At 67.2% G+C, this 21,525-nt stretch overlaps 2 protein-coding genes across 2 annotated transcripts; one reads left to right on the top strand and one right to left on the bottom strand.

Moving 5' to 3' along the window:
• Window positions 1-1,432: 1,432 nt before the first annotated feature.
• On the bottom strand, window positions 1,433-5,626 carry MESD (mesoderm development LRP chaperone; the record flags this gene model as incomplete). Its single annotated transcript, XM_084254097.1, has 3 exons — window positions 1,433-1,649; window positions 2,444-2,676; window positions 5,438-5,626. The coding sequence occupies 3 exons, from the start codon at window positions 5,624-5,626 to the stop codon at window positions 1,433-1,435; spliced, it is 639 nt and encodes a 212-aa protein (XP_084110223.1).
• Window positions 5,627-12,952: 7,326 nt separating this feature from the next.
• Window positions 12,953-14,029, top strand: TLNRD1 (talin rod domain containing 1; the record flags this gene model as incomplete). Its single annotated transcript, XM_084254487.1, has 1 exon — window positions 12,953-14,029. One exon carries the CDS (start codon window positions 12,953-12,955, stop codon window positions 14,027-14,029), a length of 1,077 nt encoding a protein of 358 aa, XP_084110613.1.
• Window positions 14,030-21,525: the final 7,496 nt, after the last annotated feature.

Below are 21,525 nucleotides of genomic sequence, written 5' to 3'. Positions count from 1 at the left end.
CCCGCCGACTCTGAGCTGGAGATTGAGCTGGTAGGCGGAGGCCAGTCCACCTGCTGGGTGTGGCGGCAAGCCCTCCCCCGGCCACTCCCTCGCCCCTGCTGACCCCGGGTGACTGAGGCCTACCCGCTCCGCACTCAGTGGGGCGCCTCTTGGCCAGCCCCCTGGGCCTCAAGGGCCTGTCCGGTGTTATCCAAGCCCACCAGCAGGCGAAGTGCAGACAGAACAGGCAGCCTGCACGGGCCGACCTCTGGCAAGCAGAGAGGGTGGGTGACTCCCTGCGGGCGCGGGCAGCCAACGAGATGCCACCCAAGTGCTCAGCTTCACCTGTCCCAGCAACTCCTCTGCCAGGAACGCGCCCTTCAGGCTGAAGCGTGTCCGGTGCAAACTGGAGTCGCCCCACACACCCCTCCCAACCCCATCCAACTGTGTGGGCGATGAGAGCCCCCCTCCCAGGACCGGCCCCGACCAGGCCCCGCCGCGTCCCCGGAACGGGTCAGTGCAGGGACCAGGCACCCAAGTTAGGGGAGAGGATGGTGCCAGGCCACACGCACCCCCCCTCGGGCCCCCACCCCCACAGTGACAGTGCGCGCTGGGGCAGCAGGCCTGCCCGCACCCTCTGGAATGATGCCGCCATCCACCCTGGTGACACGTGCGGTTTTTATTTTGTTAAAATCACAACTGAAGAGTTTTACAAATATCTGGGTTCTCAGAAGCAACACCTGTTCACAAAGTCTGTGGCAGGATCCTAGTTGGCGCCACCTTGCCAGCGAAAACGAGATGGCGCGGGCAGGGCATCCAGGTGCAGGCACTTGGCGAGGGCAGGGCTTGGGCACCAGCGAGGCTGCTTGGCCCCACGCCGCAGGACGAGGCCCGCGACACCAGCTTTGTCCCTGAAGCGGACACCAAGGCCAGGCTCGAGCCACGCCCAGGCTGACAGATGCCCAGGGTCCTCAGGCAAGGGCTCCAGCGGAGACTCGGAGCAGAGGGCCGTCGGTGAGTGCCCTGCCTGTGGCGCCCACGCAGGGACAAGGACATCCTCGGGGCCTGGCTGACCAGGCATTGGGGACCCACACCCGGCCCGGCGACGACAGCACGCCTGCAGCTGCTGAGCCGGACCAGTGACGGCCGAGGCCTGAAGACACCATCTGACTGGGCCCAGCCCTCCGGCCAACAGCGCACAAGACTGGGCAGCAGGGCAGAGGGACCAGGCACCGGGAGGCAGCGGCCACGGCCCCTGGGAGCCCACAGCCCGGCAGAGACGAGGGACGCAGCCCGTGCCCGCTGATGTCAGCACAAACACCCAGCGCAGGCGCCGTGTCCATCACTGACCTGTCGTCCCCCCCGTAATCCTGTCCACGGCCACCCTGGTGCTGGCCGCAGCAGCCTCGCCGCAGGTCCCTTCTGGAAGGAGCTGGCGCCGTCGGGGAGGGCCTCACAGGTCTTCCCTCCCCTTCCCGGCCCGACGGTCCTCCTTCTGGGCCTGCTGCTTCGCCCTGTTCTTCTCCTTGCCTGCGCCTCTGCCGGGGTACACCTGCCCCTCCAGCGTCACATCTGCACACCGGTCCTGGCCGACCAGGAAGTCCTTGATCTCCCAGGCGTAGCTCCCGTCACGGAGCATGAAGATGGCCCTGTCCGCCCCCACGATGAACCTGGTGGGAGACCGGCAGTCAGCACCGAGTGGGGCCCCGGGCCACTGGGCCCGCACGGCAGTGTCTGAAATGCAGTCCCGGGTGAGCCCTGAGCGCCTGCTGCTTGGGCTGGAAGTGGGTGCAGAGAAGAGCCCCCAAACGCCACGATGGGCTGGAGCTGCTAGGAAGCAGGAAGTGGCCATGTGCGAACCCACCCAGCAGCCGAGGGGCCTGGAAACCACTGCCACAAAGGCCAGAGTGGACTTGGCTACTGGACATGCCCCGGAGCCGGGGGGCGCCAGCTGCCCAGCACGTGCACCCCACACTCAATGGGCTGAGGGGCAAGAGCCACAGGAGGAGTCTGGGCAGTCCCCAGGGTGGCCAGCAGGCACAGCTCTTTGGGTCCTGAGCAGCTGCACCCACACCCCCCCACTTTGGCCTGTGATGACCCCGAGATCAGGGTAGCACTGACCAGCCAGCACCAAACGCGCCCCGCCCAGTGTCCGGTGAGCCGAGGATGGCCTCGCACGGTCCTGCTCCCAGCCCCCCCCCATGACAGCTGGTGGCGGGGACGGCGCGAGACCTCACTCTGCAGAGCTGCTGTGGGGAGGGGCGGGCTGAGGCCCGGGCCGCAGGGCTCTGCAGGCAGCGGCCGGTCAGGCCGGGGTCCACTTACCCCTCAGCCTAAGGGCACAGCATCTCACGCGAATGAAGCCCGAGGTCAGACGAGATGTCTCCTGGACTGGCTGGCTCTGGCCAGCGGCGGCGCTGCCTGGCGGGGAGCACAGAGACAGAGGCCCCGGCCGCGCCCTCACCTCTGCACATCGTAGTTGGCGTTGAAGAGGCTGCCCTGCCACAGGCTGGTGATGTCCTCCGTCTCCTTCTCGGTGGGGCTCCCGGACACGGTGACAAACATCATGAGCGTCTTCCCCTTCTTCGTCATCCTCAGGATGCTCTCGGGCTTGCCGGGGTCGATCTGGGAGAAGTCGATGGGCGCCGAGGGCCGCTTGTGCTCCGGCAGGTCCCCCTCCTCTATGTCGTCGTCTTTCTGCCGGGACAGGAGAGCGGCGGGGCCACGGTCAGGGCCACCCAGGACTCGGCAGGCCGTCTACAGAGACCTGCCGACGGCCACCTGGACTGGCCACGCCAGCGGCGCACGCGGTGATGAAGAACAAACCCGGATTCAGGCGGGAAAGCTCGACGCTGCGGCCAGCCGGGCAGGGCCGTGCACGCGGCTCCACCGAGGGCGAGGCCAGACCCGCACGGTCGCCGGGACAGAAGGAGCCGGCAGAGGGAGGGGTTCAGGGGCGCTCCACGTGGACAGGGACGCGGGGAGACTCACCCCTCGCCTGACTCGTGGCCCTCCCTGCACGCTGAGAAGCGCGTCTCCTCAGTCAGCCTCAGAGAAAACGGGAACCACAAACACTCAAATTTGCCCTCAGGTCCAGAGCTGGCCGAGGAACTAGCAATTCAGAAACCAAGGGAGCCCCAGGCGCTCACTCTGGGAAGGGCCAGTGACAGGCGGGCAGAGCCGTGCACTGGCTGGCGAGAAGGCGGAGCCCTGCCTGGACCTAGGCCAACGCGGGTGGCCTGGAGCCTCTGGCCTCCCGCCGGACGGGTGAGAGCACAGACCCAGCGCAGCGGGCTCACGCCTTCTGGAGCGACTCGGAATCGCAGCAGAGAACGACAGAAAACCCAGACCCCGCGCTAACACGGCTGCTGTGTCCACACCAATGGGACAAGCGCCCGCAGGCACAGCAGCGAGACCCGGAGTAGGGACAGAGGTGGCCGCGGCGACTGTCCCCGGGGCAGGGGCCGGCATGGAGCACGCGTGCGGTGCCACAGGCAGAAGCGTCCCCAACAGACCAGGCCACGCAGGGGCGGCTGTGCAGGGCTGGGGGCTCAGTGAACACAGTGGTTCTGGGGACAATGCGCCCAAGGAGGTGGCGGCGACAGTCACACAGCCGGGCGAAGACACCAAGCCCCGGAAGGTGCACCTGCAGCGGGGCATCGGGCACAGCCTCTCAACGCAGCCCCGTTGCAACCTCCTGACCCTTCTGGCCGACGACGGAGGTCTAGGCCAGGGCAGCAGGCGTCACGTGCGTCGTCAGTCACTGCTGATTTCCCCCAAATGTTACTTCACTACTTTTTTGTAGTTTTTAAATAAATTTAATTTTTAATTGAGGTAACGTCTGATTGCCCCAAAAATGTTCCTTACAAGAGATGAAAGAACTCTAGATGGAGCCTGCAGGGACCCTGCTTCTAGCAGGTCTGGGACCTGCCTCTCCACCCCTGTGAGCTGGGACCCCACCTCTAGGCCTGTCCCTCTCCTTGACAGGAAGCACCCCGGGGCTCCAGTGTGGACTGCACACAACACACCCGTCTCATATGCTTGTCAGGGGAGGAGGGGCAGGAGCCAGCACCACTGTCCAGGCTGCACCCTCACAAGATGGCCAAGCACTGCCTCCCGCAGTGAGTCAGGGTGACGATATCTCCCTCCTGGGGCTGCGGGTCAGTGCCTGAGAGGCCAGCAGCGAACGCCCAGTCCACACTGGCTCCCATTGCTCTGCCCCCACCCCTCCTAACAGCCCCCAGCGGCCAGCCCACTGGTTTTCCGAAGCTTGACCCTGATTGAGAAGTTTCACACGGAGCTCAGCCTGTCCCACCAGTCTTACTCCAGAGCCTGACTGTGAGCTCTGCCCAGAATGCCCAGCTTCCCCAGAACCCACCCTTAGCTTGCGCTGCTACTAGAACTCTCCCTTGCCCTATCTCCCTGGCGTCTGTGGACATGACACTTCCGTATAGCACTTGAGGACTCAACCCATGACACTTCCGTATAGCACTTGAGGACTCTGTTGTGCATGACAGCTGTTTCCTGTCATCTACTGTTCTTGCGGCGGCCCCTTTGTAGTCTCTTTCATGGAGCTACAGTCTGAGTATCCCCAGAGTTGAGTTCCCTCAGGTGGTGCTCTCACTTAGAGATCCAGACTTCCTTTGAAGTCAAAGAAAGGTGGGAGATGCAAGGGGAGACAGCGAGGGAGGGAGGAACCAGGGCAGAGTGCCCCTTCAAAGGGGCCCACACACCACCCCCAAATCTACCACTGTTTCCAGTAGCTGCAAATGAACATGAAACCAGTCTCCTCCTAATGAAATGCACCTGATGGTCCTTTAACCTCAGGCCTGAAATCTTTTACCCAACACATGCAAAACCACAAAAGGCTAAGACGTGAGGGTTTCCTGGAGGCGTCCAGTGAAGTCTCCTCATTTGCAGGTAAGGAAGCTGAGGCCTGGAGAGGACAGGCTTGCCCAAGGCCACACCACAAGGGGTCCAAGTTTCAAGGTGCCCCCCCCTGCAGCTGCTTCCGGGCATCAGGATCGCACGGGCCCCACCAGAGGCAGCGGCCTGTCCTGGTCAGTGAATTCGACTGACCAGCTCATTACACACCCCGCAGATGCACACGCCAGGGACCCCAGGTAGCCAGGAAACTTATTCCCACGAAAACAAGTCCTGGCTGCAGTGGGTGAGACGCGAGATCCCACATACAGGCCACGAGCCTCTGCCCCGAAGCACGCGTCAGGGAGACGCGCCCAAAGGGGGAGTCAGGCCCCAGGGGCTGAGGCGGCAGAAGCCCCAAAGCCGAGACGACCCGCCGGAACGCGCCCCCATCCCTGGACCGCGCACCCCTCCCCCGGGCCTCCGGGAGCAGGAAGGGCCGCCCGAGCAGGACGCGGCGGGAGGCCGGTCAGTGGGGCCGAGGGCGGGGAGGCCGGCAGGGAGGGTCAGGGGGCCCGGGGGGCGCGCCGCGGACCTCCCACTGCTCCAGCAGGCGCGCCATGTCCGCGTCGTTGTAGTCGCGGATGTCCTTCTTCTTCCGAGGCTGTGGGGTCGCCTCGCCCGGCGTCCCGGCCGGGCCCTCGGCCGCGCAGCCCGCAGGCGGCAACAGCTCGGAGGCGCAGAGCAGCAGCACCGCCGCGCGCGCCCACCCGGACGCCGCCATCTTCGCACCGCACCGCGCCGCGCCGCGACCCGCCGCCCCCGGACGTGACGCTAGGCGCGCGCCCTGCGTGCGCCGCCGACGGAGCCCCGCCGCGCCCCGCTCCGAGACGCGCACCGCGTGTCCCGCCCCTCAGGCCCCGCCCCCGCTGCGCCGGCCCGCCTCCGAGACGTGCGCTGCGCGCCCCGCCCCCGCCCCGCAGGCTCCGCCCCTGCCCGCTGGGCCCCGCCCCCGCCGTGACCTGCGTAGGACCCCGCTCTGGCCCCGCCCTCATCCCCGCCCCTCGGCCCTGGTCAGCCTACCAGGCCCCGCCCCGTCGCCACTCCGCCCGCCTCCACAATAAGCCCCGCCCCCAGCCCCGCCCCTCCGGGCGGGGCCGCTGCGGCTCCTGGGGCGCTGCCTGCCGCGGGGAGCCGGGAGCGGGGAGCCGGGAGCCGGGAGCCGGGAGCCGGGAGCTCGGCCTCTCGGGCGGGAAGCCGCGTAGGCCTTCTCCGGCCTCTCCCCGGGGCTCGCGGGCCGGGGCGCCCGCCGGCCGGCGCGATCGTGTCTCCTCGGGTGCGCCGAGCCCGCCCGCCGCCGCGCCGGAGGACACAGCCCGGGACTCTCGCGCGGGGGTCCCGGCCCCGAAGCCCGACCCTCGCGCCCCTGGGGGGCTGTGCCGCGGCGGGGGTCCCTGCGGTGCCCCCCGCGGCGCGGGCCTGGGGCGTCCTCCTCCAGCCCGGGTGGCCGCGCCCCGGGGCGCGCGCAGGCGGGCCGGCCCGCGGACACCCCTCCCGGGGCGCGGCCTTGCTCGCCGGGGTCGGGGTCCGGGCCGCGCCCGCCAGCCTCCTGCGGCGGAGGAGCCCCCCCAGCGAGCGAGCAGCAAAACTCGAGTTTTAAAAAGGCCTCACACGGGATAAGGGAATTTGCCGTGATCTCTACGGCGGCAGGCGGAGGTTGTGCCTCCAGGTCGTGTAGGCGGCTGTAGGCGGGTGTAGGTAGGTGGAGGCGGGTGGAGGCCGGTGGAGGCCGGTGGAGTCAGCTGGAGGGCAGGTGTAGAGAAGTGGAGCTGGGTGTAGGTAGGTGGAGGTGGGTGCAGGTAGATATAGGCAGGTTTAGGGCGGGTGTAGGCGGGTATAGGATGGGTGTAGGTGGGTGCAGGCAGGTGGAGGGCAGGTGTGGACAGGTGTAGGGCTGTGTGGGCAGGTGTAGGGCTCCTCAGCCTCTGGCCCCCGCCTCTTCATCTCCCCTGCATCAGGCCAGCTGCTGTGTGCCCAGGTCCCCCATGCCAGCTACCAGAGCTCCAGCCACCCCCCAAGACGTTCATCCAGAGGTCACAGGGGAAAGGCAGGTGCAGCGAGAGCACCTTGCGGCAGACAAGCTCCCTCTAACCGTCACCCCTGGCGCGTGGGCTTGCAGCTCCTGGGCTGGAACCTCGCCTTCCAGGGAGACCGGGAACTGCCACTCCAAATAAAATTGAGATTTTGGGATCATGGGAAAAGAGGATTTAGGTGGTAAGGGTGACCTGGTGACCACCCTGTGTCTCCAAGCTGCTCCCATGGCCTTGCCAGGGAGGTCCTCGGGGGTGGGCGGGACCTCACCCTGGGGGTTCTGGGGGACAGCGGGCGGCTGCCAGGCAGGCGTTTCTGCTGCACCTACATGGCTAGTCTGGTGACATTTTCTACCGAGAAGGAGATACCGCTTGAGAAAAAAAGGGTTCTTTCCTGCAATCATAAGGGACTGCCACCAGCCTTCTCCCAGGCGCACTGCGCCACCATGGCTGGGGCCCTGCCCAGGGTCAGTGTGCAGTCACGTTCCCTGGGCGGGGCCTGCCTGATCAGCCAGCGGCCAGCTGCCAGCCGCCCACAGCAGGTGCAGGGCCATGGGAGTCCTGATGCGCACTGGTCAGTGAAACAGAAAAATCATCTTGTGTGTTTTTTTTAAAGGTTTATTTATTTATGCATACAAGAGCTGGGCACAGGCTAGAGGTGTGGGTGATAAGAGGATTCACCAGAGACAGAGTGGGGAGCAGAACAGGTGGACTGACTGAAATTCGCTGCTGAGGGGAGCAGTGGAGAGACAGGAGAGGTCTACTCGCCATGTGGGTCATCTCCCTGGGTGGGGATTAAACTCGTGCTACAGTGGCTGCGGACAGCTTCATAGTGTTGACGCTCAACCCCTCGCACCACCAGGGAGGCCCCTCATCTTATGTTTTGCAGAAATTGTGGGGACTGCGTGAGAAGCTCAGAGGGAGGCGGCACTGGGCCCAGGGTCGGGTGTCCCTGGAGAGGACGCCCCTGACTCCCTCCGCTGCAAAGCCCAGCCGCCCAGGAGAGACCTGCCGGGCGACTGAGGCAGGGGGCCCCGGCAGAGGAGACAGCCAGATCGCTGAGTGCACTGCATCGCCAGGTGGCGAGGGCCCTTTGCTAGATAAAAGGAAACCCTGGCATGGAGATGACATCATCGGGGGAGGCCACTGAGCTGGCCAGCAGCAGCCTCGGTGCGGGGAGGAGCAGCTTGCCATCCCCACAAATCAAGGCACCTGGGCAGTGAAGTGGGGGTCTCGGGGGCCCCGCAAAGCAGAAGCTGGGGCAGGAACACGCGGCTGGAAGGTGCAAGTCTGCCCAGGCTGCGGGTGGCGGGGCAGGAGGGAGAGAGGTTGTGCACTCAGGCCTCTGACGGCTCTGGACTGCAGACTGGCCGCCCTCTCGCACGCACGCACAGCCACACACACCACGTGAGCACTGTGGGTGGTGAGCGTGCCGGTTCCACCCCACGGCACAGGAGGCAGCCACAGGGCCAGGAGCTGGGTCTCCACCTGGGAGCAGCATCAGCTGTGCCGGTGTGCAAACATCGGTCCTTGAAAGACCAAATCACTGGGGCCAGGGCCGAAGGAGGCCTGGGGTGGGGGAGCCATGGCCTGGCCATGACTGTTCACCGTTCTTTACTCTGCGGCTTTCGCCACTGGGCAAGAAGGGTGCCAGCAGCGCCGCAGAACTGCAGCCAGGGGACGGCCGGTTGTGGGTGGGGGGGAGGTCAGGGCCCTGCTCACCATCACCGGGGACTCGGGAGCAGGGCTCAGCGTTCAACGTGCCGTTTAGAGCGCGGGTTGAGCGAAAGCTGAGACGCTGTGGCGACGCAGGAAAGCCCCACGGGGCGACGCAAGGGAGCTTATGACGAGTGAGAAGAAAACAGCAGCTGAGAGCAGGACGGGAAGGGACCTGAAAATCTCTTCATTTACACCAAAAAAAGAGAAAGAATGGCCGAGCTCTGTGCAGAGGCCACGCAGAGCCCCCCTGGGTGGCCGGGAAACACCCTGAGCCAAGCCGGACCCGCCTTCCTGCCTGGCAGCGGTGAGGACATGACTAAAGGCGGGGTCCCGGCGAGGTGTGGGGACGGCCTTGCGCTGGCCTCTGCGGGTGCAGTTTCCTGCAGGAAAACTAAGTGGCTTGAACCCAAGCCCTAAAAATGTGCACGATCCCGATTAGCAGCTCCACGCCCAAGAACTGACACGAAAAGGCTGAAGAAATAGCGGTGACCGATGGGGTCCGGGCTCTCCCGGACGCCCCACCCCGGGGCTCCACACCACCAGGGCCGCCCTTGTGTCCACCACGAGCAGCTGCAGCGCCTGCAGCCACAGCTGGAGCCCGGGCACCACGGGCCAAGGGCCGCACAGGCCAGGAGAGCCGGGAAGGGCCCGTGCCCAGGGCCTGGAGGGCGTCCCATGGGGCAAGCTGAGCCAGACACAGAGGTCAGGCCCGGCCACTGCTCAGGGCAGTCAGGGACCGGTGCGGGGTGGTGGCAGGCTGGTGGGGCAGCTTCCGTCAGGGGCACTCCAGAGGGCAGGTGTGGCTGTGGCTGTGCCACTGCCGTGCAGGCGGAAGGGGCTCGGCTGTGCGCCTTGTGATGAACGTGTCATGATTCAAAATAATCACAGCTCACGGGGCTCGCGGGAGGTGCAAGGGCGACAGACCTGCAGGACGGGAGGACAGCGAGGGAGGCAGCCTCCCACCCCTGTGCCCAGCCTGGCCAGGCCCGCTCTCGGCTGGTCCCCCAGGGGTCTCCCATGCACACCTGCTGGCGGGGCGGCCAGCCCCTCTGGCCTGCCTCCCACATTTCCAGCTTTCTCCCTAATTTCCATTTCAATGAACAAGATTTGCACAGCGCCTGAGCTTCACATTCTATTGTAGTTTTTTTTTTTTTAAAGATTTAGTTACTTATGCATACAAGAACTGGGGTACAGGCCAGAGGAGCAGGGGTGAGAGGATTCACCAGAGACAGAGTGGGGAACAGAACAGGCGGATCTACTGAAACACACTGCTGAGGAGAGCAGCGGGGAGACAGGAGAGGTCTGCTGCGCCCTGTGGGCAGCTCCCTGGCCGGGGATTGAACTCACGTTGCAGAGGCTGTGGACAGCTTCACAGGTTGCATCTTAACCCCTTGCGCCTCCAGGGAGGCCCCTATTTTAGTTTTATAAGCGGTAATAGGCAGCATTTGCAGGAGGAAGCCCTTGCCCCAGGGCCTCCAGGGCCCACAGGGCAGCTGCCAGGGCCCAGAGGGGCACCCGCCTGGTGGGTCTGAGGGCAGCACAGGGTCAGGCCGGGCCCCCCTAGTTGATGGGGGCGGCTCCCGGAAGCTGCAGCCCCAGATTCAGGTTGGATGGGGAGGAGCATCAGTGGGCGGGGGCAGGAGTTGCAGCCTGAGGTCACATACACCCGGCCATGTCCACCTCCCATTCCACCGCCATGCGGGCGCATGGCCTTTGCTGTCCTTTTCACCCTGAGCAGCCCCTGTGCCCATTTGTGGGGTTCTCTCGCCCACTCTGGACCCCCTTTTCAGAAGGCCCGGCCCTCCTCAGGCCTGTGTGCCCAGCACAGGGCCTGGGGCAGGCTGGCGCCAGTGTGCGTGGAGCGAGTGGACGTAAAGGCGGCAGCTGGACGGCCCCCTCTGAGAAGGAAGCCATGGGCAGTCCACCTCTAACACAGCTCAGTGCTGGGGCGCGGGGCGCGCGCAGGAGGAGAGGTGGCCGGTGGCTTCGGCAGCCCCTGACCCCACGGCAGTCTCATGGATGAGCGGGGCTTGGGGGAGGGCCTGCGCCTTCTCCTTTCCATTTATGGAGCTAAGCAGGACGTGGGAGCTATTCCTGGAGCGCCCTGGGAAGAGCAGGCTCAGCCAGCCTCCCCTCGCGCAGGAAAGTAGATCAGCCCAGCGCGAGGCTCAGTCAGGGGCCTCCTTCCCTGGGGCTGGCGGGCAGGCGGTGGGACCTTCAGATCCCAGGGGACAGCGAGGGCGCTGGTCCCAGCAGGGTGGCTGCCTCGGGGCTGCCCAGGGCTCTGGGTCCCAGGGCGGGCTGCAGGCCATCCTCAGGTGGCCCCGGGGGCCTCTGGGAAGGGGCAGAGGCACGGTTTCCTGGGCCAACCGCCTACGGGATGCACCTCCAGGGCCTCTTTCGGGACACAGAGGGGGGCTTGGCTGGGAGGAAACCACTTCCTGAGGCTCCTGTGGGTCAGACAGGGCGGGACGCTGGGCTGGGGCACTGCGGGTCTCCGCAGTTCACCTCCAAGGGCTGTTCCCTGCTGTACCCCATTCTGTAGTCCAGGGCCCAGAACTGTGTGCACAGCAAGAGTGGGGTCCCAACAGCGACTCTGGGAGCCGCTCGGCCAGGTCAGTGGGCAGGATCCTCTCTGGATGAGAGGACACTTGGGGAGAGGTTGCCAAGGTGGCGCCGGCAGGGAGTGGCTGGACCCCAGGAGGGGGCTGAGGCCGCAGCTCTAGCTCCTCAGGACAATCACGGGGGCCGCCGGCATCTGCCTCCAGCTCTGGCTTTCGGGCCCCGTTTCCAAAGGCCAGCGCCGAGCCCCAGCCCCGGCGTGGGCGAGGACCAGACACACAAAGGGGCCGGCAGCGCCCAAGGCCTGGAGCGCAGGAACCGCTAGGGCGTGCCCCCAGAGTCCCCTCCCTCCAGGCCAGAAAACGGGTCACTCTCCAGGCGCGCCCCAGGTCGGGGAGACGCCCCGCCCCCCGCCCGCGGCCCGGCTAAAGCTGACGTCAGGCAGCCCCGTGGAGCCGGGACCTCCCCGGGCGCGCAGAGCCCCGGCCCCGGCCCCGCGCCCCCCGCGCCCCGAGGGGCAGCGCGCCCGGCGCGGCCACCGCTTCCCGGGGGAGGAGCCGGCGGCGCGAGCATCCGGGCGGGCGGGCGGGGGCGCGGGAGGAAGCGGGTTCGAGCGCGAGGCGGTGACGCCACACAAAAGCCCTCGGCAGGCTCGGGGCGGGGACGCGCGGCCGGGAAGAGCGGCCGGGGGCGGTGGCGAGGAGGCGCGGCGCGGGAGGAAGCGGCGCTGCCCGCGGCCCCCGCCCTTCCTCTCGGCCCTCCCGGCGCTCTCGGAAGTTGGAGCTGGACAAAAATGGCCGGAGCCGCGGCCCGGGCGGGCGGCGGCCGCGCGGCGGGGACCCTCTGAGCCGGCTGGGCCCGGGGCGCCGCGCCGGGCCTCCGATGCGCGGGGCGCGGGCGCGCGGGGGAGCTCAGCCGCCGCGGGCCCGGGCCGGGGAGCCCCCGGGCATGGACTCGCGCCCGCCGCCTGCGGCCGGCCCCGGGGCGCGCGGGCGGGGAGGACGAGCCGCCGCGGCGCCGGGCGGCGCGCACTGAGCCGGCCAGACGCGCGGGGCCGCCGCGGGCCGGGCGCAGCTGCCAGGCGCGAGGGCACGCCCGGGCGGGGCGGGCGGGCGGGCCGCCGCGCGCCATCGGGGCCGCCTCCCGCCGGCTCTGACTCGGCGCGGCCGCGCCAGCCCCGGCCACACCCTCGGCCCCGCCGCCGCCCTCCCCAGGCCGGAGGCCGGAGATGCGCCCCGGGCCCCGGCGGGGTCGCGCCGCCTGAAGCCCGCGTGCGCCGCCGACCCGGGCCGCCGACGGAGCGCGGCCGCGCCCCTCCGGGACAGGCTTTGGATCCAAAGAAAGGGAGGAAGGAAGGAAGGACAACTCCCCGCGCCCCGCGCCGCCCCGCCCGGCGCGCGCCGGCCATGCCCAGGAAGGCGGCGGCCGCCGGGCAGAAGGGACTTTCCTGGCCGCGCGGCGGCGGGGAGCGCGGACGGTGAGCCCCGGCCCGGTTCATGGTTCCTGCCCGCGCGCGCGGACGCCGATCGCCGCAGCCCCGCCCCGCGCCGCGGAGAGCCTCCCGCCGGGCCCGGCCCTCGGCCCGCCCCGCGCCGCCGCCGCCCCGCGCGCCCTGCCCGCCGCGCTGGATGGCATGATGGTGCGGCCCGGGCGCCGCGGCCGGGGCCAGCTGAGTCGCCACGGCCTCGGGCGCGGCGGTAGCGGGCTCCCCAGCGGCATGCCAGTGCCCCCCGGGCGCGATGGCTAGCGGCAGCGCCGGGCAGCCCACCGGCGAGGCGGCTCCCCCGGCTCCCGCGAGCGCCGGCGGCGGGACCGGCTCGCAGCCGCGGAAGAGGCTGGTGTCCGTGTGCGACCACTGCAAGGCCAAGATGCAGCTGGTGGCCGACCTGCTGCTGCTGTCCAGCGAGGCGCGGCCCGTGCTCTTCGAGGGCCCCGCCTCCGCCGAGTCCTTCGAGCAGTGCCGGGACACCATCATCGCGCGCACCAAGGGCCTCTCCATCCTCACGCACGACGTGCAGAGCCAGCTCAACATGGGCCGCTTCGGGGAGGCGGGGGACAGCCTGGTGGAGCTGGGCGACCTGGTGGTGTCGCTGACCGAGTGCTCCGCCCACGCGGCCTACCTGGCGGCCGTGGCCACGCCGGGCGCGCAGCCCGCGCAGCCGGGCCTCGTGGACCGCTACCGGGTGACCCGCTGCCGCCACGAGGTGGAGCAGGGCTGCGCCGTGCTGCGGGCCACCCCGCTGGCCGACCTGACGCCGCAGCTGCTGCTGGACGTGTCGCAGGGGCTGTCGCGCAACCTCAAGTTCCTGACGGACGCGTGCGCCCTGGCCAGCGACAAGTCCCGGGACCGGTTTTCGCGCGAGCAGTTCAAGCTGAGCGTCAAGTGCATGAGCACCAGCGCCTCGGCGCTGCTGGCCTGCGTGCGCGAGGTCAAGGCGGCGCCCAGCGAGCTGGCCCGCGGCCGCTGCGCGCTCTTCAGCGGGCCCCTGGTGCAGGCCGTGAGCGCGCTGGTGGGCTTCGCCACGGAGCCGCAGTTCCTGGGTCGCGCGGCGGCCGTGAGCGCCGAGGGCAAGGCGGTGCAGACGGCCATCCTGGGCGGCGCCATGAGCGTGGTGTCGGCCTGCGTGCTCCTGACCCAGTGCCTCAGGGATCTGGCGCAGCACCCCGACGGGGGCGCCAAGATGTCGGACCACAGGGAGAGGCTGAGGAACTCGGCCTGCGCCGTGTCTGAAGGCTGCACCCTGCTATCTCAGGCTTTAAGGGAGAGGTCTTCGCCCCGGACTTTGCCGCCAGTGAATTCCAATTCTGTGAATTAGCCCTGTCCCGCCCCCCCCAGCGGAGCAAGTACTTACTCTCGCCCCTCGCCATTTATACCAAAGAAACCATAGGTGAAGCCCCGGTGCCCTCCGCGTCCGATGCACGAGAGGAATCTACCAGAAGGCAGGACGACGCCTACCATTCAGGGGCCGCCGGAGGCCCGCCGGACCGTGGTGGCTGTGCCCCCTCCCTGCGGCCCTTCTTCCAGAACTCCCGCTGGACGTGCCACCCCGGGGCCGGAAGGAGGAGGTGGTGGGCCCTCTTCTCGGTCTTTCTGTTTTCTAATGAAAAGAAAGGTTACCTCAGTTCTCGCTCCCTAGACGCGGGGCGGCCTTGGCTCCGGGCAGCGGCCAGCCGGCGGAGGCGCATGGAGGGAGCCGGCCCTGCCGTGTGATTTGCAAACAGGAAAGCTACTGTGAGTGTGTGTCCTAGTTCTAATTTACACCATAGAGTGGTTCCCGTGTTGAGTTTTTACCTTGCATGTACTGGAGTATTTATTTCATCTATTAAAACGTTATGTTTCTCAGATGGCTTCGGGCAGTTACTGTGGATCCTCAGTGGGTCTAGGAAGTTCCCCCGGAGCAGCAGGGGACCCCGCGAGGCGCCTTTGTGGAGCGCGGGGCCGGGAGCGAGCTCCTCGGTGGGCGCACCGGTGCCTGAGCCGTGACCCGGGAAGCTGGCGCAGCCGCCCTTGGCTTTGTCCAGCCCAGTTTCTCCTGGAAAGCGAAACCGGCCAGGGAAGGGGCTTCCTCTTCCCGGTGTGCCGGCCCCCGCTCTGCGCCCGGAGCTGCGGGCACTGGCTGCTCTGTCCGGCCGCCACTGTGGCTGGGTCCGTTCAGACCAGCCGGGGACTGATTCTGGAGGCACGAGGTCGAGACAAGGGTGGGGTGGCCGGAGGGGCCGCGCATGATGGCAGGCTCTGGCCTGTGCTGGGGCCTCGGCCGTGTGCTGCGTCCATGGACGTTTGCAGCTACGTCAGTCTTTCCTGCAGGCATTTTCAGGAGGTTTCTTTGGGGTGTGTGGTTTCCTGGGCCTCAGGCTGAGAGCTCCCCCAAACCCCAGTGCTGCCCTGGGGGCCAGGTGGGCCTGGGCTCAGCGCCCCGTGTTCCTGGGGTTTGAGGTGCTGGGTCTTTGCGTCCCGGCAGATCTGAAAGATTCCTCCCTGCAGTATGTTATCGAGAAGGTGCCGCCGAGCAGCTGTGCCCGTCCCCAGCTGTCTCTTGTCTCTGAGTTTTTTTTTGAAGCTTGAGGTTAAACGTCTTAAACTTTAATTAAAAACTTTTAAAGTCTTAAAGTGGTAGGTCCTTATGTTTACCGAAAATGGCCAGGGACGCTCTTACTTTTTCCTCTCAAGTCACAGTAGATTAAACATTTAAGTCTTTTAAGGAAGAAAGTGGCCTTGGGAATGTTTGTTCCCCGTCCTTGGAGGTGTAGGCCAGCGGGGGCGGGCGTGGGGGAGACCCGGCCCCCCTCCGCGGGCCCTTGCGCGTCCCCCCTGCTGCTGCAGGACTGAGCAGCTCCGGAAGGCAGCCTCGCCTGGCGCGCTCACAGGGAGCAAACTGAGCAACGAACTAAGCAAAATGAAATTGGGACCAGAGACTGTGGATTTAGCCTTTGGTTAGGAAAAGGGGCGGCCCGGTGCTCTCGGACACATGCCTTGCAGGAGCAACTCTCAGGGAGAGACCCACCAGGAAAGAGCCGCTTCCCGGTCTATGTGGATGGTCGGAGCCAGCGGGCTGGTGGTGGGGTGTGGGGCACCCTCCCTGGCCTCCTGGCCCACGGCAGCTCTGCTCGGCCACCCGCCGGCCATCTGAGTCCCGGTGGTGTCCGGCCCCTCCTGCTTGTCCCCAAGACCACACCAGGGCGGGGGTCAGGGTCTTCCTTCCGGCAGGCACTGGAGTAGACTCGCCCGTCCCCCTCATGCCTCTGCCTGGCACTGCGGCCCAGGGGGCCCCTGATCCCAGGTGCTCCCTGCTTGTTAAGTAGCCCCGACTTGTAAGCAGGAGCCCCTGAGACAGATTTCTCGGGGTGTAATAAGGCCCGTAGAGACGCTGGTTCCAGGAGGAACTTGGAGTGGCCTGATTCTCCTCATGCAGCCCGCTGGAGAGGGGGAGCCTTCTCATAGCGGCTCTGGGAGGGGAAACCTCCTTCCACCGAACGGTGGGGGGAGCGAGTCTTAAAGGCGACGTTCTCGGAACAGAATCCCTTCGCTGTCACAGCCCTGGCAAGCCGTGGGGCAGCACAGGCGGCTCCCCTGAAGCTGGGCTGCCCCGCTTGGCGGCTTCAGGTTTGGCCTGAGGGAGATGCAAAAATCCCACGTGTGCATGTGGTGTGTGCACGTGTGTGGTGGGCATGTGTGTGCACGCATGTGGTGTGTGCAGTATGTGCACAGGTGTGCGTGTGGTGGGTGCACGTGGTGTGTATATCCGTGTTTGTGTTTCCATCCCCCCATCCACGTCGTCTTCCTCTAATTTAGGGTCACATCTCTTCAGACAGCCGGGAGCTTGGATGTTGCAGCCCCAGTGGCTGGGCTGGGCAGCAGCAGGGGCCTGGGTGTCTGGCAGGCAGAACCGCAGTTTTCACAGACAAGTCACAGACACACCTGCCTTCCGCTGGGTGTGACGGCCGTGAACAGGTCCAGTGGGGACAGGAGGGGCCTACCAGTGCCCTGGGTGCTGCGCTGGGGGGGTGCGCAGAGGCTTCGCCGCCCCCGCTTGCCTTGCCGCTGGCGCCTGCCTGAGCCGGGGACGCAGTGCTGGGGCCTGGACTCAGGTGGGGCACCGGGCTGGGCTCCAGTGCGGACCTTTGCCGTCCACGTGGCCGGCGCGGTCCTCCTAGGCCCGGGCTGAGCGAAGGCCGGCCACTCAGTGTGTGACCTCGGCCTCGCTGCCTCTTGGCGCCCGGCTGGCCTGAGTCAGCGGCAGGTATCCGGCGCCGTCCTGTTGGGCTGGGCAGACGTGGATGTCCCGGGCTATGATGTCTGCGTGAGCTGCACGAGGAGGTCGTGGGTGCAGGCGTGCAGGAGAGAGCAGAGAGCAGGGGAGCGTGGTACATCCCCCGGCCCAGCCCGGGCCTGCTCCTGCCCACGCAGCCTTAAGCAGAGCCCACATAGTGGCCACCGAGCCCAGAGGGTCTGCCTGGCCTGTGTTGGCTCCACTGCCCTCCCCTGCGGCACCTGTGGCGTGGCTGTGGTGGCGGCGGCCGTGTCCCCGCATCTGTGTCCCTGTTTCTGCAGTGCGACCCGAGCTCCCTGCCAGCGCTGCTGCCAGGGCCTGCTTAGGGAACAGCCCCTCGTTGCAGCCACAGGACAGTGCTCGCCCACTGCTGCCCTGGGGTTGGGCAGCTGCCTGCAGGCCAGGCTGAGCAGGCGGCAGGGGCCCAGGTGGCGGGGGGGTATAGCAGGCCTGCTGGTGGGACACTGTGAGCCCCAGACACCCCAGGCGGTGGGGCTGCTCTCGGGGTCTGTGTCACCACACAGGAGCCATCCCTCTAGTCGCCGCCTCTCACCCCACGCCGGAGCCTGCCTTGTCCTTGTGCTAAGTGAAGCCTTCCAGCTGCTCCACTCCCGCTCGCGAGGCTTTCCAGCCCCGCCTGAGGGTGCAGCCTATGGGGGTGCTGTGGGTGGGGGATCAGCGGCTGGGGATGCAGTGGGCATGGGTGCAGTGGCTGGGGGGGTGCAGCGGGTGGGGGTGCCGAAGCAAGGTACAGTGGTGGGGGCCTGTCTCGTGCGTGTGGACTGCTGGGAGGCGCATCTGGACAAGCTCAGCCCCCCTCATGGACCGTGGGGTCCTCATGCTGCAGGGGCGCAGACCCCTCCCTGGCCTCGAGCGGTTTCTCTCTTGAAGTGCTACCGGGAAAGGTCTGAAGTAATGTCTCCCAGACGTGAGCCTGGACCCGCGGTTAACATGCCCAAGAGCCCCACCTGGTGCTTCTTTTGCTGAGAGGCTGTCACTGGCCTGGCGGGCGGGAGGGGGTCCTGGGGGCTGCTGGCTGCGGGGCGTGCTCCTTGAAGGCCTCCCAGCGGCCCAATGACAATCTTCCTCCCGCCTTTTGTCTCTGGCTGACACTCGGAAGCCAGCCTGCGGCCTCCCGCATCTGACTGGCAGGGCCCACCGCATGGCCCAAGACCCCATCCAAGGGAGACCAGAGTCGCATCAGGCCCTCTCCTGAGTCCACCCTCGGCATGGCTGGGGGGCGTGCCCGCCGGGGGCCTTTCTGCTGGGTGGAGCCCAGGAGTGCTGGAGCCCATGTGGGGTCAGCTCTGTAGGAAGGGGCAGCTTCCTCCTCCACCAAGCTGCTGGCCTGGCCTTGGGTGGGGTCTGGGCAGAGCAGGGGGCAGGGTGGGAGCGGCCGATGAGCCAGGCAGCCGAGGAGGCACCTCACAAGCACCCCCAACCACGTGAGAGTGCCCCATGTAGACACGGCCCTGGGGACAGCTGTCTGAGGCGCACAGCCATGGTGTCACTGCCCGCCCCTGTGCACCACGGTGGCCGCCCTGGCCCCAGCCTCCGCGCTCACGCCGCTCTGGAGCAGACGGCGCCCTTCCCAGCTCAGCGCCGGGCTCCTGCAGCGCGGCCCCCTGTGCCGTACCCCAGCTCGCGCCGCCCGCCCGGCCCAGCTCCTCGGAAAGTGTAGTTTTTCTCGGCAAGGTTTGACCCAAGAAGCAGGAGAACGCGGCAGCCATGTCTGTCCCAGCTGCACCCGAGTCCCGCCACCCCTGGGTCCCACATGACTCGGCGCCCCCAGGCAGCCAGGGAGGCTCCTGGCCCTGCGGCTCCTTCCTGCCAATGGCACTTTGCTGCGCCGGAGCGGTCAGGGCCTGCCCAGGGTCCCAGCCCTGGACTCTAGCTTCTCTCCAGGGACAGTGCCCGGTGGGCCTGGGCCCGGAGGCACCCGGGGCCCGTGCAGGGGCAGGCGCCGAGGCTAGAGTCAAGCCCCCGGGAAGGCTGGAGAAACTGGAGCTGGCTTGTGGGGAAGGACGAGGCAGATGGAGGCCTGGGCTGGGGCTGCCTGCGGCACCAGGAGGGGCGGGCAGGGAGGCCTTCGCTGGAGAACCGGCCCCTTGGGAAGCTTGTAGGGGACGGAGCTGGGAGGGACGTGGCGGCCTGACTTCCTGTGGGGCTGGGGACTGCAGTGCCAGGCAGAGAAGCTGAGTTCAGCCTGGACTCGGGGCCTGTCGTGTGGCCTGGACTAGCGGAGCTGAGCACCGCGTGCTGGGGCCGCAGGAGGAAGGCCGCAGCGAGGCCTGACTGGGGAAGTGGCAGCCAAGCGACAGGAGGAGACAGTCCCATAGAAGGCTCCGGAAAGCCAGGCGCCGGCGCAAGCAGACAAGGCAGGACTGGGCTCTTTCAAGGTGCTGCTCTGAAATCATGGCGCGACCAGAGGCTTAGAGGGGCGCGCCAGGCTTGTCCCCTTTACAGTAAACGTTTAAGTGAAGAGCAACACAGAGCCGCGGCTGGGCGCGGTGCCAGCGCAGCCTGAGCCCGCCAGGGCCCGACCTTAGCGTCCCCGCCTGCCCAGACACTGCCCCACCTCCTGGCGCAGGCAGCTGCAGCGCTCCCGCGAGGGGCCCCGGGTCTCCAGCAGGTGTGCAGGGCACAGCGCTCTGGGGGTGGCAGGGCGGGGGCTCTACTCAGAGATGCTGCTGGGTCTGCCGCTCTCCAGGCAGGCGGCACGTGTGGGGGGCTGTGTGGCCTTGCTGCGCTCTCGGCCAATGCTCCCCACCCCACCCCTTTGCTCGAATAAGAGCCAGAAAATGTTTTTTAAAAAAGATTTTCTTTTTCCTGAAAAGCCGGGCCTTGCCTGGTCTACGACACGGGCTCTGCTATACTCTCTCTGGGTGAGCCAGATCCCAGCCCCTGCGCGGAGGCTGCGTGAAAGCAGAAGTGGGCTGGAACCTTCCAGAAACCACGATGTTGGAGGAGGAGCTCTCTGGACCTGGGAGGAGAGAGAGGGATCTGGAGACTCTGGGGAGGGACCCATCTTCTGGGCAGTCTCCGGCACGCCCCTTGCCCGCTGGCTGGGGACAGCTGGGGGCAGAGACGTGATTGGACCTCGGGCCCTGGCGAGCAGAGCGCTCTGTCCAGGCTGGGCAGGCCCTGTGCTCTGCGGGTCCTACCTGCCAGGACCCCCTGACCTAAGGAAGAGCGTCCTGCTGACCCCATCCTGCCTGAGCACGTGGCCTTGCAGAGTGTCCACAGTGGGCCCCGCTGCCCCCGGAGACAGCCCTCACAGAAGCTGGCCTCAGCCCAGCCCGTGGGAGCCAGGGAGGGAGGTGTCTGGGCCGAGGTCAGTAAGTCCCGTGGTCCTGGGACCAGCCCAGGGGCTGCCCTTGGCCTGCAGGGCCAGAGAGCAGAATTTCAGCAGGCGGGACCCAGAATTTCAGAGCCGCTGGGCCGGGGGATGGGAAGGCGGCACTCAGATTTGAAGGACACTCGTGGGAAAGAGGAAAAGGGAAGAAACCACGTTTAAAATAGCCACTTCCCCCTTGTCCACTGTCCTTCCTGTGGCCTTTTTGCCGCAAAGGCAGATCCACAGGAAGGAGGGCACGCGGGGCCCCTGGGGCAGGAGAGGCAACGGCCGCGCTGCGCGAAGGGGCTCGTGGGCGTAGCAATCCAGGGTCAGGTGCAAACAGGCCCACTCGACCGGGGCCATCTCCTGGGATGGGCGGTCACCTGGGGGCTTGACCTCTTGGGAGAGTCTCTTCTGCCCTGTGGAGCGTCTGCCTTGGGAACTGCCGGTTTTCCTTCTGCTTCTGCTTCGGTCTAGGTCCCTGCGCCTTCACTGACCCTCATGGGGTGCTGCGGGCCCTGGGGGGCTCCAAGGAGGGCTGGGCATTCTGGGGCTGCGTGGAGGAGATAGCACCAGGAGAGCCCCGCACTGGAGGTGGACAGTGGTCAGGGCGATGGGGGAGGTCAGGGTGGCCAAGGTGATGGAGGGTGGTCAGAGCGATCGGCGGGCCGGGCAATGGGCAGCAGAGGTAGCTTGAGGAGCCTCAGGCTGTGGGCCTCACCAGGAGGCTGACCCAAGCCAGGCCTGGGCTGTGCAGATCTGCCCTGAGCACATGGCAGAGGGGCTCGCGGGCCTGCAGCCCAGGGTAGTCGGAGCGGGGCGGCAGGGGCGCAGGGAAGCTTGTGCTCGCGGGCGCTGGCAACACTCACCGCGTGCGGGAGGGCCCCAGCGCTGCCCTCGCAGAAACTGGACTGAGGTGGGAAGCGGCGGCCCGGCCAGCTCCTGCCCTGGCCTTGAGCGGCCCCAGGACGGTGACTGGGGGCGGCGCCGGCTCTGCCACCTGCCCCACAGCCACCCTCTCCCGGCCTGCACTGCCCGCCTCGGCCCTCTGGCCGCCTGGGTGTCCTGGTCTTCGAGCTGGCGGCTCCCAGGGACAGTCACCTTCCCTTCGTGCTGACCGGAGGGGCGCGCAGCAGGAGGCCGCGCTGAGCTCCCGGGGGACGCTTCCTCCGCAGGCGAAACTCTTCGGTATGATTTCCAGCCG

The sequence above is a fragment of the Talpa europaea genome (assembly GCF_964194135.1).
Source record: "Talpa europaea genome assembly, chromosome: 14".
Lineage (NCBI taxonomy): Eukaryota > Metazoa > Chordata > Mammalia > Eulipotyphla > Talpidae > Talpa > Talpa europaea.
This window is presented reverse-complemented; position numbering and strand designations above follow the sequence as displayed.